The 15,165-nt window shown below is 30.9% G+C and overlaps 1 protein-coding gene across 2 annotated transcripts; it reads left to right on the forward strand.

Annotated features, from left to right (window-relative positions):
* The first annotated feature begins 169 nt into the window (after nt 1-169).
* LOC115888018 (protein VAC14 homolog) lies at nt 170-13,921 on the forward strand. 2 transcript variants are annotated; one of them, XM_030907583.1, is made up of 14 exons: nt 170-358; nt 411-561; nt 618-848; nt 906-1,247; nt 3,557-3,680; nt 4,128-4,238; nt 6,256-6,398; nt 6,467-6,605; nt 6,665-6,761; nt 9,222-9,396; nt 9,774-9,892; nt 10,086-10,165; nt 12,976-13,129; nt 13,315-13,921. In XM_030907583.1, exons 1-14 carry the CDS (start codon nt 258-260, stop codon nt 13,469-13,471), a joined length of 2,124 nt encoding a protein of 707 aa, XP_030763443.1. In that variant the 5' UTR covers nt 170-257; the 3' UTR covers nt 13,472-13,921. The 2 variants fall into 2 exon arrangements, with proteins under 2 accessions (XP_030763443.1, XP_030763444.1); XM_030907584.1 differs by having other exon boundaries at nt 4,134-4,238.
* The last annotated feature ends 1,244 nt before the right edge of the window (nt 13,922-15,165 follow it).

Genomic DNA, 15,165 nt, shown 5'->3' on the forward strand with positions numbered 1-15,165 from the left:
ACAATTGTTTACTGAATCTAATAATTTAGGCATAATCTGTTCTTTTACAGACGAGTATTTTTAAGTTATAAAAATATCCTGCTGCATCCTGCTGTTTTTCGTTAGAAAGAGGTGTTTGGTTCCTTTGTTTGAACTAGCTTTGAACGTCATATGACGACAATGACTTTGACATTGACACTGACAAAATAGGTTAAGTACATCAAAATAATAATATAGTTTGTGAATTTTATAGATTATTTAATAATTATTTTATTATAATGTCGGACAAAGATTATGCACCTCTTAGTGCGGCCTGTGTTAAAGCTTTGAACGATAAAATATACGACAAGAGGAAAGCTGCAGCTTTAGAAATAGAAAAGTAGGTTTAAGTTAATCGCTTGATCATCTCCTAAAATTCATATTATTTCTAGAATGGTAAAAGATTTCGCTGCTTCAAATAATACCGGGCAGATTAAACGTCTTTTAAAGGTACTGGGACAAGATTTTGCAATGTCCCCAAATCCTCACTCGAAAAAAGGTGGACTTATAGGTTTGGCTGCGATTGCTATAGCTTTGGGAAAGGTGACTTTAACAATTTGATGATTTTTCATACAATTTATGTATTTTAAATTAATCAGGATACCGGAGGATATACTGATGGGTTAATTAAGCCTATTTTGGGTTGTCTAGCTGACCAAGACTTGCGTGTCCGTTATTATGCTTGTGAATCATTGTATAATGTTGTTAAGGTATCAAGAGGCGATGTCCTTCCCCATTTTACATCGATATTTAGTTCTTTAAGTCAGATTTCCACAGACTCTGACCAGAATATTAAAAATGCCTCTGAATTATTGGACAGGCTGTTAAAGGTAACATAATTTTTATTCTTTTGATTTTACACATTTCAAAGTACTCCTATGTTTTAGGACATTGTAGCAGAAAGTAATCTATTTGACTTAGATGGGTTCATTCCGCTTTTACGTGAAAGAATATACACCAGAAATCCGTTCACTCGCCATTTCGTTATATCCTGGATATCAGTATTAAATAGTGAACCTAGTCTTGATCTAATTAGTTACTTACCCGAAATATTAGATGGTTTATTTAAAATATTGGAGGACACGAATATAGAAATTAAGAAAATGTGTGAAACAACCCTGGGAGAGTTTCTAAGAAGTATTAAAAGTGATCCTTCCAGAGTTAATTTTGGAGCTATGATCAATATTTTGATCCATCATGCACAGGAAAAGAACGATGAATTAGTTCAAGTGAGTATATCATTTAGGGTGGGTTAAGAAAATTAACTATATATAACTGTTTAAAAGATATTCATCGTCAAACTTAAGTGCACAATAACTTTAATAGTTTTTGATTAGTAATTCGAACAATTCCCATTCAATTATACCTTAGTTGATAATAGTTAAATAAAAAAATACTTTTTTATAATTTTTTTTAATAAAAATATTTTTTTTTCTTCTAGATCAATACTTTTTATATAAAATTTGTCACAAAAACGTTATTTACTCGAAATTTAATGAATCATTGACTCTAAGTTAAGCCGCGTCCAAGCTACTCGAACAAAATGGTCGCGAACATATAAAATTAAACAGATACTAAATGAAAATTGTGAGATAGGTAGATTTATAAATAATAAAGCCAACAAGTACAGCTAGCCTAGGCCTATTAAGGAGCGCGGAGCGTCGAACGGCTAGCTTGTACGCCAGAGCGTGCGTCTGCCTATGCTAGAGCGCGCGCGTTCTTTTTCCGACGGGTGTCGGTAAATCAAAAGGAGCGAACGGCGTGCATTTCGGCGGACATTGTAGCGGACACTTGCAAGGGTCTCATTTAATTGCGGGCGTCCATCTGTGATTTTTATTTTTTACCGAGTATTCGACAATGGGAGACGCAGTTATTGAATAGGACTAGGGATCGTGAAAAACATTTACAATTAATTTGTTTACACAAAGAAAAGATTTTATAATTTTAATTTTATTGTGGGTTGAGTGTGAATAGCTAGACTTCGTCCATATAATTTCATTTTTGTTAATAAAGACCTTTATGATTATTTTTATTAAAAACCGGAATTATTATGGGATTCTGAAATTAAAAATTACTACTTAATAGGAAGTTTGACACCGGAAATGAAATTTTACCATTACATTTTTAGAAATAAATATATCGGGTGTTTCTGAAAAGTGGTTCACTTCTATAACTTTTTTATTTTTTTTAGATAAAAAACGAGATTTGGTATGTTAGTATAGGACATAAATCAGGATTGATCGACGTTTTCATTTATTTTCGGTCACTACCTATTTCACCGGAAATGACAACAACTTTTGATTTAAATGGTACCCTCGGTATTTTTTACCGTATATGATAGAAAATGACATTCTAAATAGAATGATATATTATATGTCAACTTTTGACATTTTCAATTAAAAATTGGCCATAAATAATAAACGTAACGACAATTTTACTCCAAATACCAAGTATGTGGTACCAAATTATTCGTAAAAAATGCTTTTTCCAAATATGCTGAGCCAGCCTTGTACCATTTGAAAAATTGGAGTTATCATTAAAAATACGATTTGGGCATCTTTTAAGCGGCCATGAAAGGATACGAAAAAAAATTACATGTTCAAATATATGTTTCCAAAGTTCTTTGATTACAAATTAATAGTTTTAACTCTTGGCACTCTAGATTGAAATTTAAAATGCTGTTTTTATTTAATTGGAAATGTCTAAAATTGACGTATGGCCTGTCATTCTATTCAGAATGTCATTTTCTATCAAATAAAGTAAAAAAGTACTTAGGAACACAATCTAAAAATCCAAAGTTGTAGTCATTTCCGGTGAAACAGGAAGCGACCGAAGGTAATTGAATACGTCAATCAATCCCGATTTATGTCATATACTAACAAACCAAATTTCGTTGTATTATCTGAAAAAATAAAAAAGTAAAAAAGGTGAGCCCCTTTTGAGAAACACCTGGTAGAATCGGCTGAAAATGAATACAGGTCTTAAAAATACACTATAACGAATAATCTACCAAAAGACCCCTGTAACCCCCCGCCTGCTAAATATTGATTCTTCAACGACAAAAGTTCTTAAACTGTTTACCGGTTAATTTATTTAATAAAATGCGCTAAGCGCATCCTAGATCTACAGAGCAAACTGGTTGTCGCATTCTTCCCCGCACCTCTGTCCGCGGGACCGATGCGATGGGCTGTACCGTCGTTTACGACCTGCTGCTATGTATATAGCGATAATTATAAAAGTTCGCGAACGTTTTGTTCGCTTAGCTTGGACGCGGCTTTACAAATATATGAGATATTTTTTCCAAATAGTAAATAGCGAGGTATGAATTTTTCTTTCTAATAAGAAGGAAAAAATAAAAAACTGAAAGGCGGAGTATCTTCCTATTAAAATTAAGAGCTCATACTTGGAGAGAACTTTTTTGAGGTGTTTACTAACCTTTTTTCAGAGTAAAAAGTGAAAAAAAATAGTCGATTTTTTTTGCCCATCCTAATATCACCGTGTTATTATAGTATAGCGTTTTAATGGTTTGAATTTTTAGTTTACGGCTATTACATGGATAAAAGAATTTGTACAGTTGTCTGGACCTGCCATGCTGCCTTACATGTCTGGAATATTCACGGCAATCCTGCCTTGCTTGGCTTATGAAGCGGAAGCTCGGAGAAGTATCCTTCGTTTTCTTTTTTATATGTTTGTTATGTATTTTTTTAACTTTCTGGTGATTTTTTTCTAATAAAATGGTATATAGGTAGTATATAAAAGTATGTTTGTGGTGGTATTGCATGATAACAAATTCTTATACATTTAATGTAGATTTTTCTTGGTTTAAGTTTACTATCATAATAACAAAATACTTATATGTTTCTGTCTGTTATATATTTACTTTAGATAAGAATTCTGAAAAATTGAAAATATGATAAGAATATCTTTTTTTGGTAACTCACAGAACTTACTATTACTATTACAATTTATCAATAATCTTCTTCATAGTTTATTGTATGATTGATATGAATTATACAAGATTTTCTAAAAGTAAGATATTTAAACTTGGGGGTCTTCTATTTTGTTTTTTGGTTTTACTGTATACTTAATTGTATTTCTCCTTAATTTAGCCACAGATATTAAAGAGACAGCCACTGCGGTGAATTTTACCTTAATGAAGCTTATTGCTTTGCAAGATGAGAACGAACCATCAGGTACCAATGAGGAGGTTAGGCAAAGTGGTAAGTTAACTTTAATTACTTATTTATTGTTAATTTTTAATTGAGAGTTTAAATTAAAAGTGAACATGTATGAGTAAAAAAAAATCTACTTAGTTGCTCAGAAACTGAAAATATCATTGAAGAAGGTCTGTGAATCCCAGTAAACTATAAATTAATTATCCAACAATTTTGTATATTTCATATACAGAGTAAAAGTATTTAAACGCAGAGTTCATGTGTAAAGTTTCATATATAGAGGTCAGAGTTATAAAAATAAATTTTCAAGCACAGCAGGGCTGTAAAAAGGCTTTAAACTGTGTTTAAAACAAAATTATATTAATTTAATTTATATACAGGGTGGTCCGAACTGTATTCCGGAAACTTCGGCAGTATATTCTGCAGATAAAAATAAATAAAAAGGTTTGTATAAATGTATCTTTTAAAATACTTTTTTTCGGTGATACAGGGTGTAGAAGTTTCATTTTTATTTCGATTTTTCCCAAATCATTTCTAAAGTAACGTCAATATTTAGTTGAAAATTGGTGGGAAGTTTTTTGACATGAGAAATTTGATTTTGATGTCAATATGACTCGTATTTGCAGGGGGAGCCACCTACATATGTTTTAACTTTTTTTAAGAGTAATAACTTTTCGACCGTACCTGTATAAAGCTACTGGGTGAAAAAATATACATTTCCGTGATTTTTTACGTAGAAAATATCTCTTAGTAAAAATCGCTACGAGTAATGGTTCTCGAGATATTTAGATGGAAACAGTCAATACGTCATTATTGACAAAAAATAAACATGTTGAGTAGATAGTTATTTGACTGAAATAGTAAATTCGGAAACTTTTTATTTTTTTAAATTATTCATACATTTTTCTTTGAAAAAATAGTGATAAAAAGTTTCTGTTGGACTTTTTACACAAAAACATTTCAAATTTATGATTTCAGTTTAATAACTATTTAGTCACAGGGCCTATTTTTCATCTAGTCGGGCCCTAAGGCCCAAGCAAAAATTCGGGGCCTCTTTTTCAATAAAATTCAAAAATTCTCTTGTTAGTTTGGGTTAAAAAAATAAAACAATTATTTTTATTTTTTTAATAATTTAAAAAAAAATAATTAACATTATTATATTCAACAAAATAAATAATGAAAAAAAACAATTAATTCTAATTTTAAAAAATAAACAATTTTTTTTAACAATAACAAATTTACATTTGAAATTATGAATATTTCACAACCTTTAACGGGCCCCACAGACCACCGGGCCCAAGGCCCGGGCCTTATCGGCCTTATGGTAAAATAGGCCCTGTTTAGTCAACATGTTTAATTTATGTCAATGATGACAGGTATTGATAATTTCGATTCCAAATATCTCGAGAACCATTACTCCTAGCGGTTTTTACCAAGAGATCTTTTTTCCTTAAAAACCATGTAAATGTATACTTTTTCACCCAGTAGTTTTATACAGGTACGGACGAAAAGTTATTACTCTTCAAACAAGTTAAAAAATATGTAGGTGGCGCCCTCTACTAGTAGGAGTCATATTGACATCAAAATCAAATTTGTCATGTGAAAAGGCTCCTAGACACCAATTTTCATCCAAATATTGACGTTACTGTAGAAATTATTTGGAAAAAATGAAAATAAAAACGAAACTTCTACACCCTGTATCTCCGAAATTAAGCGTTTTAGGACATAATTTATACGAACTTTTTTACTTAACTTTTCCGGACTACAGTTCGGACCACCCTGTATATTAATTTAACGTCAGTCACAACAATCTACTTGATGTTTTAAGATTTTCTTATTAAGTATGACTAAAAATAGTTTCGTTTACTACAAATGTCTAACAAATTCACCTATTTCCACATTGTTATTCAATTTGTGGTTTGATTAATCCTTATATTAATTTTTTATAGCATGTTGTTGTATAATTTTATTGATTTTATTTTGTATTGAACGTTAACAATATAAATCAGTAAATAAGTTTAAATGTAGTATAACACTTGATTTATAAATTGTATATTTTTAGACTTCGATCAAAGTATGGGTCATGATATAGATCTTCACTCCGTTGTGGACGTTTTAACACAATACCTTGCACACAACTCAATTCAAACCAAAGTAGCCGTATTAAAATGGATATATGATTTATATACGAAATTACCAAGCAAGGTAACGGTTTACTAACCATCGGTGTTTGTAAAAAACATATTTACATAAAACTATTTATATTTATACAGATGGTAGATTATATAGACGTACTGTTCCCAGCTTTACAAAGAACACTATCTGATGAAGCGGACCAAGTCGTTCAGCAGTGTTTGGTAGTGATAGCTGAAGTGATCTCTTCACCAAAGTCGACAAACTTAAGTGCCAAAAGTAATATTTTTTAAGGTTGATTCTTTTTTGGATATGCTAACAAGTAAATTTATTTTTAGAGAACAATACTTACTATAATAAATTTATTGTTAGTTTACTATCTTCATTTAGTACAGATAAACGCTTGTTAGATGAGCGGGGAGCTTTTATAATTCGGTAAGTGTATATAAAAATATTTCTTTCTACAGGGTGAGTCAGTGTTCTGAGAAAAAGTTCGATGATCAGGTTTTCTGTTTAGTTTTTTGATGACAATTTTTTTATCTGTAATAACGCCCTGTTTAAAAATATTTTCGTAGAAATACAGAGGGATTTAAGTACATTTTTACATGAAAATTGTGTTTTTATAAATGCAATGCTCTAGTATAATTTTAGGCCTAGTGGATTCTCAATAAAATTATTTTATTTATTTGATATCATTTTCTAGTTCTAGACATTTAAAGCAATCTCAAAATTATGAAGTTAATTAAAATTATGGGTTGAGCGATAACTCTGAGCGTCTGTGTAGGCCTTTATCCAGTATACAGGATGGTCCGAACTGTATTCCGGAAACTTTGGCAGCATATTCTGCAGATAAAAATAAATAAAAAACTTCATATAAATGTATGTCCTAAAATGCTTAGTTTCCGAGATACAGGGTGTAGAAGATTCATATTTATTTCGATTCTTTTCAAATAATTTATGAAGTAACGTTAATATTTGGATGAAAATTGGTGTGTGGGAGTTTTTTGACATGAGAAATTTAATTTTGATGTCAATATGACTCCTGTTTGAAGGGCGCGCCACCTACATGTGTTTTAACTGTTTTGAAGGGTAATAACTTTTCGTCCGTACCTGTATAAAACTACTAAGTGAAAAATATACATATCCGTGATTTTTTACGTAAAAAATGTTTCTTGGTAAAACTCTCTATGAGCAACCGTTCTCAAGATATTTACAATGGAAATAGTCAATACATGTCATTATTGACAAAAAATAAATATGTTGAGTAGATAGTTATTTGACTATAAAATTAATTAATTTAAATTAATTAATTTGGGAATTTTGAATTTTTTAAATTAATCATAAATTTTTCTTCAAAAAAATTAAGGAAAACAGATTTTTACGTAAAAAAACATTGTGAATGTATATTTTTTTACTCAGTGGTTTTATACAGGTACGGACAAAAAGTTATTACTCTTCAAACAAGTTAAAAAATATGTAGGTGGCGCCCTCTACATGTAGGAGTCATATTGACATCAAAATAAAATTTCTCATGTCAAAAAACTCCCAGACACTAATTTTCATCTAAATATTGACGTTAGTTCAGAGATTATTTGGAAAAAATCGAAATAAAAATAAAACTTCTACATCCTGTATCTCCGAAACTAAGCTTTTTTGACATCCATTTATACGAACTCTTTTACTTATTTTTATCTGCAGAATATGCTGCCAAAGTTTCCGGAATACAGTTCGGACCACCCTGTATTACTATTAGGGTTGTGGATTTGACCTGTCTGACCTTGTGTGTTGGTTTTTTCCTTGTTTTTTTTTCCGTCAATTGACCGGTCAATTGACCAAAATAATTTTAAAAGTACAATGAAACAAATAAAAACAAATTAATATTTTATTTCACATAATCATTTTGAAATAATTTATAAATAAAGAATATTTTCCTTTTAATATAAAAAACATAAAATTAAAAAATTAACAAAAATATGTTTCTATTTTAATTTAAAATAAACAGAGAACATTAAAAGTTATTTTAAAAATACTTTTATTCTAATTCAAAACAAACAATTAATTGACATAAGTAGACAGTGGTAAGTTCTCATTTTCATCTTCATAGTCGATGTCATGGATGTCGATGTCTGAAGACGAAGACATGTCAGCTTCAGAAGATGAACTTACATTGAGGTCAGTAACCCTTCCATTTTTGTTTAACATAAGTTTACCAGATCTTGTAGTGGTCAACCTGTTTCTTAATAATTTATTATGAACAATTCCCCAAGTTGACAAGTTTCGTTCACAAGAAGCTGAGGAGGCCGGCATTCTTAGTAATTTTGTTGCAACATTGTGAAGTACCGATTTATTCTGCCAATTGTCCCACCAAGTTGATGGTGTAATATCTAACGATGTTTTACATACTGATTTGATACTTTTTACGTCTGTCAATGTTATTCGATTATTGAATGCATTTGATGCTGTTCTAAAATTTGATATCTCTCTAAGTATTTCAATTTCAGATTCATTGATAACAAGTTGAACGATCAACGTAGTCGCGCGTTAGAGTTCTTCTGGGAATAGATTCTCTCCTTTTTATCTAGGATCGAGTCTTTTTCCGATATTTTTATTGATATTCTCCGAATCGCTAAGTATCGTATTCCTTGAAGACGGTTATAAGTAAATTGGACATTACAAACGCATAATAATTATATAATACCATATTATTATTAAATAATGATAGATAACATTCTACAATTGTAAGATGTTATTTAAGACATTTTGACCGAATTTGACTGGTCAAATAAGAAGTGGTCAATTGACCACTCAATGGACCAGCCCCAACACTAATTACTATTTATTAAAAATTTACATTTTTTAAAAGTAATATATATTAACATTATTATTTTGTTTAAGGCAATTATGTGTGTTACTTAATGCAGAAGATATTTACAAAACCCTGGCTGAAATACTTCTACACGAACCGAATTTAAAATTTTCAAGTCTGATGGTTGACCACTTAAATATGATATTACTGACATCGTCCGAACTATTGGACCTTAGAAATAGGTTAAAGGACCTCTCTGTTGAGGTAAATTATTACTAATCTTAGTATTTTTTCTACGAAGTTTTGTCATAGGATATTTAATACCCAGCTAGATATCTTGACATATTTTTTTTTAGTTTGTTCTTTTGTCTCCGATGAGAAAAGAGACGATTTCGATAGAAAACATCCAAAATTTGACAGAATAAACAATTCTCTTTCAATTAAAATGATAAATAATTGTCACTGTTAAAATCCAACCTTTGGCTGGATTATGGTGCATCTGTATATCATAGTAGTGATTAAACAAGCAAGCATATAAAAAGTGAAATGGGCTTTTTATAGTAAGCTACCACAAGATATCTAACGGGGTAGTGAACAAACTGTGAATATATTAGTGAATATATTTATTTTTATTCCAACAGGAAAATAGAACACTGTTTTTGTGTTTGTATAAAACATGGTGCCATAATCCTGTTGCAACTGTGGCGTTATGTTTACTCACTCAGAGCTACAGCCATGTGTGTGACCTGATTAAATTATTGTATCCTTTACTAGTTTTTCAAGATAGAAAATATTCAAAATTTTAATGGTTTAATTTTATTTTGAAACCTTTTGATTATGTAATAAAATAATTTTAATTGATTTCTTTGATTCACAGCTCCTGGATATTAAAAAAGAACGAAAACTAACAACATTTATAAAGCTAAAGTATATTCCTTAACTAATTTTTACAGTGGAACTGTAGAGGTAACAGTTGATTTTTTGATGGAAATAGACAAACTGGTCCAATTAATTGAATCTCCAATATTTGCGTGTAAGTACCGTTTAACATTTTTGTTAAACGTTTGTAAGCTATTTGACATTTCACGACAGATAGTTTATATTTTGCATCAAAATTTTAAACCGCACAAGTAGGCGTTTATGAAAAATATTGCATCTAGGGTTGGAACCTTATTTTGTTTCCTTTACTCCTTTTACTACAGCTGTAATAGATTATAATATTTAGCTTAGATATATTATCTTCATAAAACAAAAAAAAACAAAAAAAAAGCAAAACAAGTTGATGTCGCCCTCAATGAGACAAGCAGAATCATCACCGGATGCTTAAAGCCAACACCCCTGGACAAGATCCACCATCTAGCTGGCATCGCCCCTCCTGCCATCCGTAGAGAGGCAGCTGCACTCAAAGAACGATCCAAAGCAGCAGCAACTGAACGCCACCTACTCTACGGCATCCAATCCGCTCATCAGCTTCCTGCGATCGACAGAAGACTACGAGGAACCTAGAACCAATGTGGACCTTTGGGAGAAGACCTCAAATCAACATTGGATGGAGCCGAAGGAACAATTGGCACCAGGAAGCGACGAAAACTGGGAAACTTGGAGAGCTCTTAACAGACTGCGTACGGGCACAGCGAGATCGAGAGACATTCTTGCCAAGTGGGGCTACCATGTGGACTCCAACCTCTGCGAATGTGGAGCACTACAAACCACCCAACATATGTATACTTGCCCACTGTGCCCCGCCAAGTGCACTATAGAGGACCTTATGGCAGCAAAGTCGAACGCAATTGACCATTAAGAACAGTTTCTTAAACAAAAAAGAAATCCCGAGAGCAGTGAAGATGAGTGTATACAAGACAGTATTCATACCGACCTTGATTTTTGGCTGTGTTGGGTATTAACTAAAAGATTGAAGAGTAAGATCCAAAGAATGGAGATGTTATATCTACGAAGAGTACTTGGGGAAGCAAGGAAAGATAGACTAAGAAACAGCTTTATAAGAGAGGAACTAAAAGTAGACTCGATCCTGAATAAAATTGGGTAATGTCAGCTTAGGTGGTATGGACATTTGATCAGAATGAACAACGACATACCAGTAAAAGGCGTATGGGAAGCTAAAATGCAGGGAAAGAGACCAAGGGGAAGACCAACTAAAACATGGAATGACACTATAGAGAAGATAGTGCTATATAGTGGATAGTGGATATATGCAATAGTGGATAGAGGACTAACATTAATAGAAGCCAAAAGTTTAGCAAGAGACAAAAATAAATGGAAACAATTTGAGTATAGTGTAGCAATTAAGTGAATTTATTTTATTTAGTATACCTTACACCTTCGGGTAGAAAGGTTTTTGATTATATATACAGGGTGTTTCAAAACAAATGCGAAAAATTTTAGGGGGTGATTCCTTGTTCAAAATAAAGGGTAGTTTGCTTTATAAACGTTGGGTCAAAAGTCAACCATTAGGGAGATATCGCGGTACAAAGATTGCGGAAAAATAATGTTTTTATTTTTTATCTTGAAAACAAAAAGAGATAGACTAATGAAATTTTATGGAAGCATTGCTGTTATGAAAACACACTTTCAGGTAATTTTTTACTTTTTTAAAATGAGTAGAAGGGGTTGAAATAAACTACCCCTATCATTCTTGTTAACGAAATTTAAAGAAAAATCTTATCAAACACATGCAAATGCTTTAATTTGGATAGTTTAGTTTGTTTAGAAACTTTTTTATCTCTTGTGTTTTTTTGATAAAACTCACCGATTGGAAATTAAAAAATAAAATGTAAAGCATTACATGTCAGGACAAAAAACATTTTTAGATTAAGAATCTAGTGATAATAACGATAATAATAATCATCTAGATAATAACGTATTGCAGTAGAGTAATGTCAAATAAAATAATATTAGGAATATCCTAAAAAGTAACAGCAGCCCACTAGATTCTTTATCAGAAAATGTTTTTTGTCCTGACATGTAATGCTTTACATTTTATTTTTTAATTTCAAATCGGTGAGTTTTATCAAAAAAATACAAGAGATAAAAAAGTTTCTAAACAAACTAAACTATCCAAATTAATTTTTTTGTATGTGTTTCATAAGATTTTTCTTTAAATTTCGTTAACAAGATTGATAGGGGTAATTTATTTCAACCCCTTCCACTCATTTTAAAAAAGTGAAAAAATTACCAGAAAGTGTGTTTTCATAACAGTAATGCTTCCATAAAATTTTATTAGTCTATCTCTTTTCGTTTTCAATATAAAAAATAAAAACATTATTTTTCCGCCATATTTGGACCACAATATCTCCCTAATGGTTGACTTGTGACCCAACGTTTATGAAGCAAACTACCCTTTATTTTGAACAAGGAATCACCCCCTGAAGTTTTTCGCATTTGTTTTGAAACACCCAGTATATATATTTTTTTTTCTACAAACGTAAAATCCGGCGGCACTGTATACCGCTTTTGATTTTCTGATCTTTTTTTGATCTGACAGCCATCTGTCTTATCTGATTAGAAATCTTGTAGCTCTCCCCCTGAATTTAGTTATCTTCAAGATACCATAGAAAAATCTCATAATTCATTTTTCTCAAATAAAAACGATTTTATTTTTTTTTAGAAAATGTTAAATAATATGTGAATTGAAATATTATTATATGCTTGAATAATAGCGAATTTAAAAAAAATCTAATTAATAAAATAAATAATCTTAGTTTCCATCAAAAATAAGAATATAACAATTATTTCATGGATTTAAGAACACCGGTCATTAATATCTCATATTTTTTCTTTTTTTTTGGAAAAATTCTGATTCTGTTATTCTTTGTCTCTTTCTAGATTTGAGACTGGAATTGTTAGAGGTACCCTGTGACAGGCATTTAGTCAGGGCATTATACGGACTATTAATGCTGTTACCGCAAACTGAAGCCTTTGTTACACTGAAAACACGATTGAGTTGTATACCCAGTTTGCATCTGCAGCACACCGAATCGTGAGTACAATTATTTCATTAAGAATCTAGTCTTTCTACTTTACAGGGTATTATTATGTAACAAATTATTTTCCATTTCTTGCAGTGCAGTTTTGTTATTGAAATGATCTAGGATTGATGTCAAAATTATTTTTGTGAAAAATCTTCCAAATTTTCTTATAACTATCTTTTTTTTTATATTTTAGCACACCAGAGAAAAAAAAATCGAAATTGCCAATAGACTTTCCAAATATGCTCATCCATTTTTGTGCAGTACAAGACAAACACAAAGAGTACAAAAGACTATCTCACCTGAAAGACTTAAAGACATTTGACAGAGATACTGTCAACGAAGATACTTAGATTATTTAATGTATTATCATAGATAAAGAAAACGTTCAGATTGGAAAGTGCCCATAAGGATAATGTAAATACTATCTGGCGCTATTCTTACAACGGTCGCTCTCCAAAGCTTTTGATAATTTCGGAGCGGTTCGGCTTTTTCCGGAATTATGTCGCCAAATATTATTTACTCAAAAAGACATGTATGAAATACCTATGTAAGATTGGAAACCGACGTTTTGCCACGATCCACGATGGTTTTTGCAGTTCACAGTTCACAGTTCACAAGCCTTTTAAACGCGCCTTATCAACCGCTATAGCAGCGCCCTACAACGTATGCACCTCAAAACAATTAAAGTTTTGGCGGTAAGCCGAGCATTCCAATCTAAACTTGTTTCCTTTATCTATGTGTATTATACAGGGTGGTCCGAACTGTATTCCGGAAACTTCGGCAGCATACTCTGCCGATAAAAATAAATAAAAAAGTTCCTATAAATGTATGTGCTAAAATGCTTAGTTTCGGAGATACCTGTATCTGAGACACCCTCTGTATTTCCGAAACTAAGCATTTTAGCACATACATTTATACGAACTTTTTAACTTATTTTTATCTGCAGAATATCCTGATAAAATGTCCGGAATACAGTTCGGACCACCCTGTATATTGTTTGGTATAAATATAATATTTATTATGTCCAAGTGTACATTCCAAATAGTATTTGTTTGAATTTCTTAATAATGTTATTGTGTATATGTATTGTAATGTAAATAAGTTTAAAATTGTAAGAAACTACAAAATCTTAAGTATTTTGTATATTTATATTATCTTTGTATTGTTACCCTGACTTTTTTTTATTGTAAAAATGTGAAATATATGTTTTGAATTGTTCTTGGTTTTATTTTGAGAAGATAACAAAGTTATACAGGTTTTCTCACACAACTGGATATAATTTAAGGGTTAATGGTTTCAAGTATGGGGGTCTTGCAAGTATATTATACCTTTCAAATAATTCCACTTCCTGACAATTTTATTTTTGACGGCAAATAAACTAAAAATAAGAAAAAAAGATTTTTCCATTTAAAAAATCGACTTTTTATAGCTTTGTTTACGTAATATTTGTGAACACCTGTATAATATCTGATAAATTATTGTAAAAATTTAAATAGAGTAAAACCTTTCCTAAAAGACAGGCAACATAAATTTTTGAAAAAAATGCAACGATATTGAAAGGTATTTAATTATCTTTTGCTTTTTTTGTACATCTTGTATATTAATGTGGGTAGTTACCTCAATGTGAAATCTAGGTGTGAAATAAATATAAATAGAATCAAATAATATCACTGTCGTATATTATTTTTATTTGTTTTTAATTTTATTCCATGACAGTTTTTCTGGTTGCCTATGGTCGCATACTGTATTACTACATTTTTAAGAAAAAGTGGTTAAAGCAGTAATACAAAAGCGAATTATAATAAAACTCATTAACAGAATACACTTTTTTTATTTATTACTAAAAAAACTGTATTTACTTTTTTAAGATTTGAGTAGATTGTAAAAATACGATTTTTTTTTCATAAAAACCATAGAGCGCGGCTGGCGCGGTCTTCAGCGCGGCGTTTACACAACTGAAGGATTAAAAAAATAAATTAAGGCGGCTCTGGCTTCAAATAATACAACTTTTTTATAAATAACGCCATCATTAATTGTTTGTTAC

Source organism: Sitophilus oryzae, unplaced genomic scaffold (assembly GCF_002938485.1).
Source record: "Sitophilus oryzae breed Bouriz unplaced genomic scaffold, Soryzae_2.0 scaffold_682_pilon_pilon, whole genome shotgun sequence".
Lineage (NCBI taxonomy): Eukaryota > Metazoa > Arthropoda > Insecta > Coleoptera > Curculionidae > Sitophilus > Sitophilus oryzae.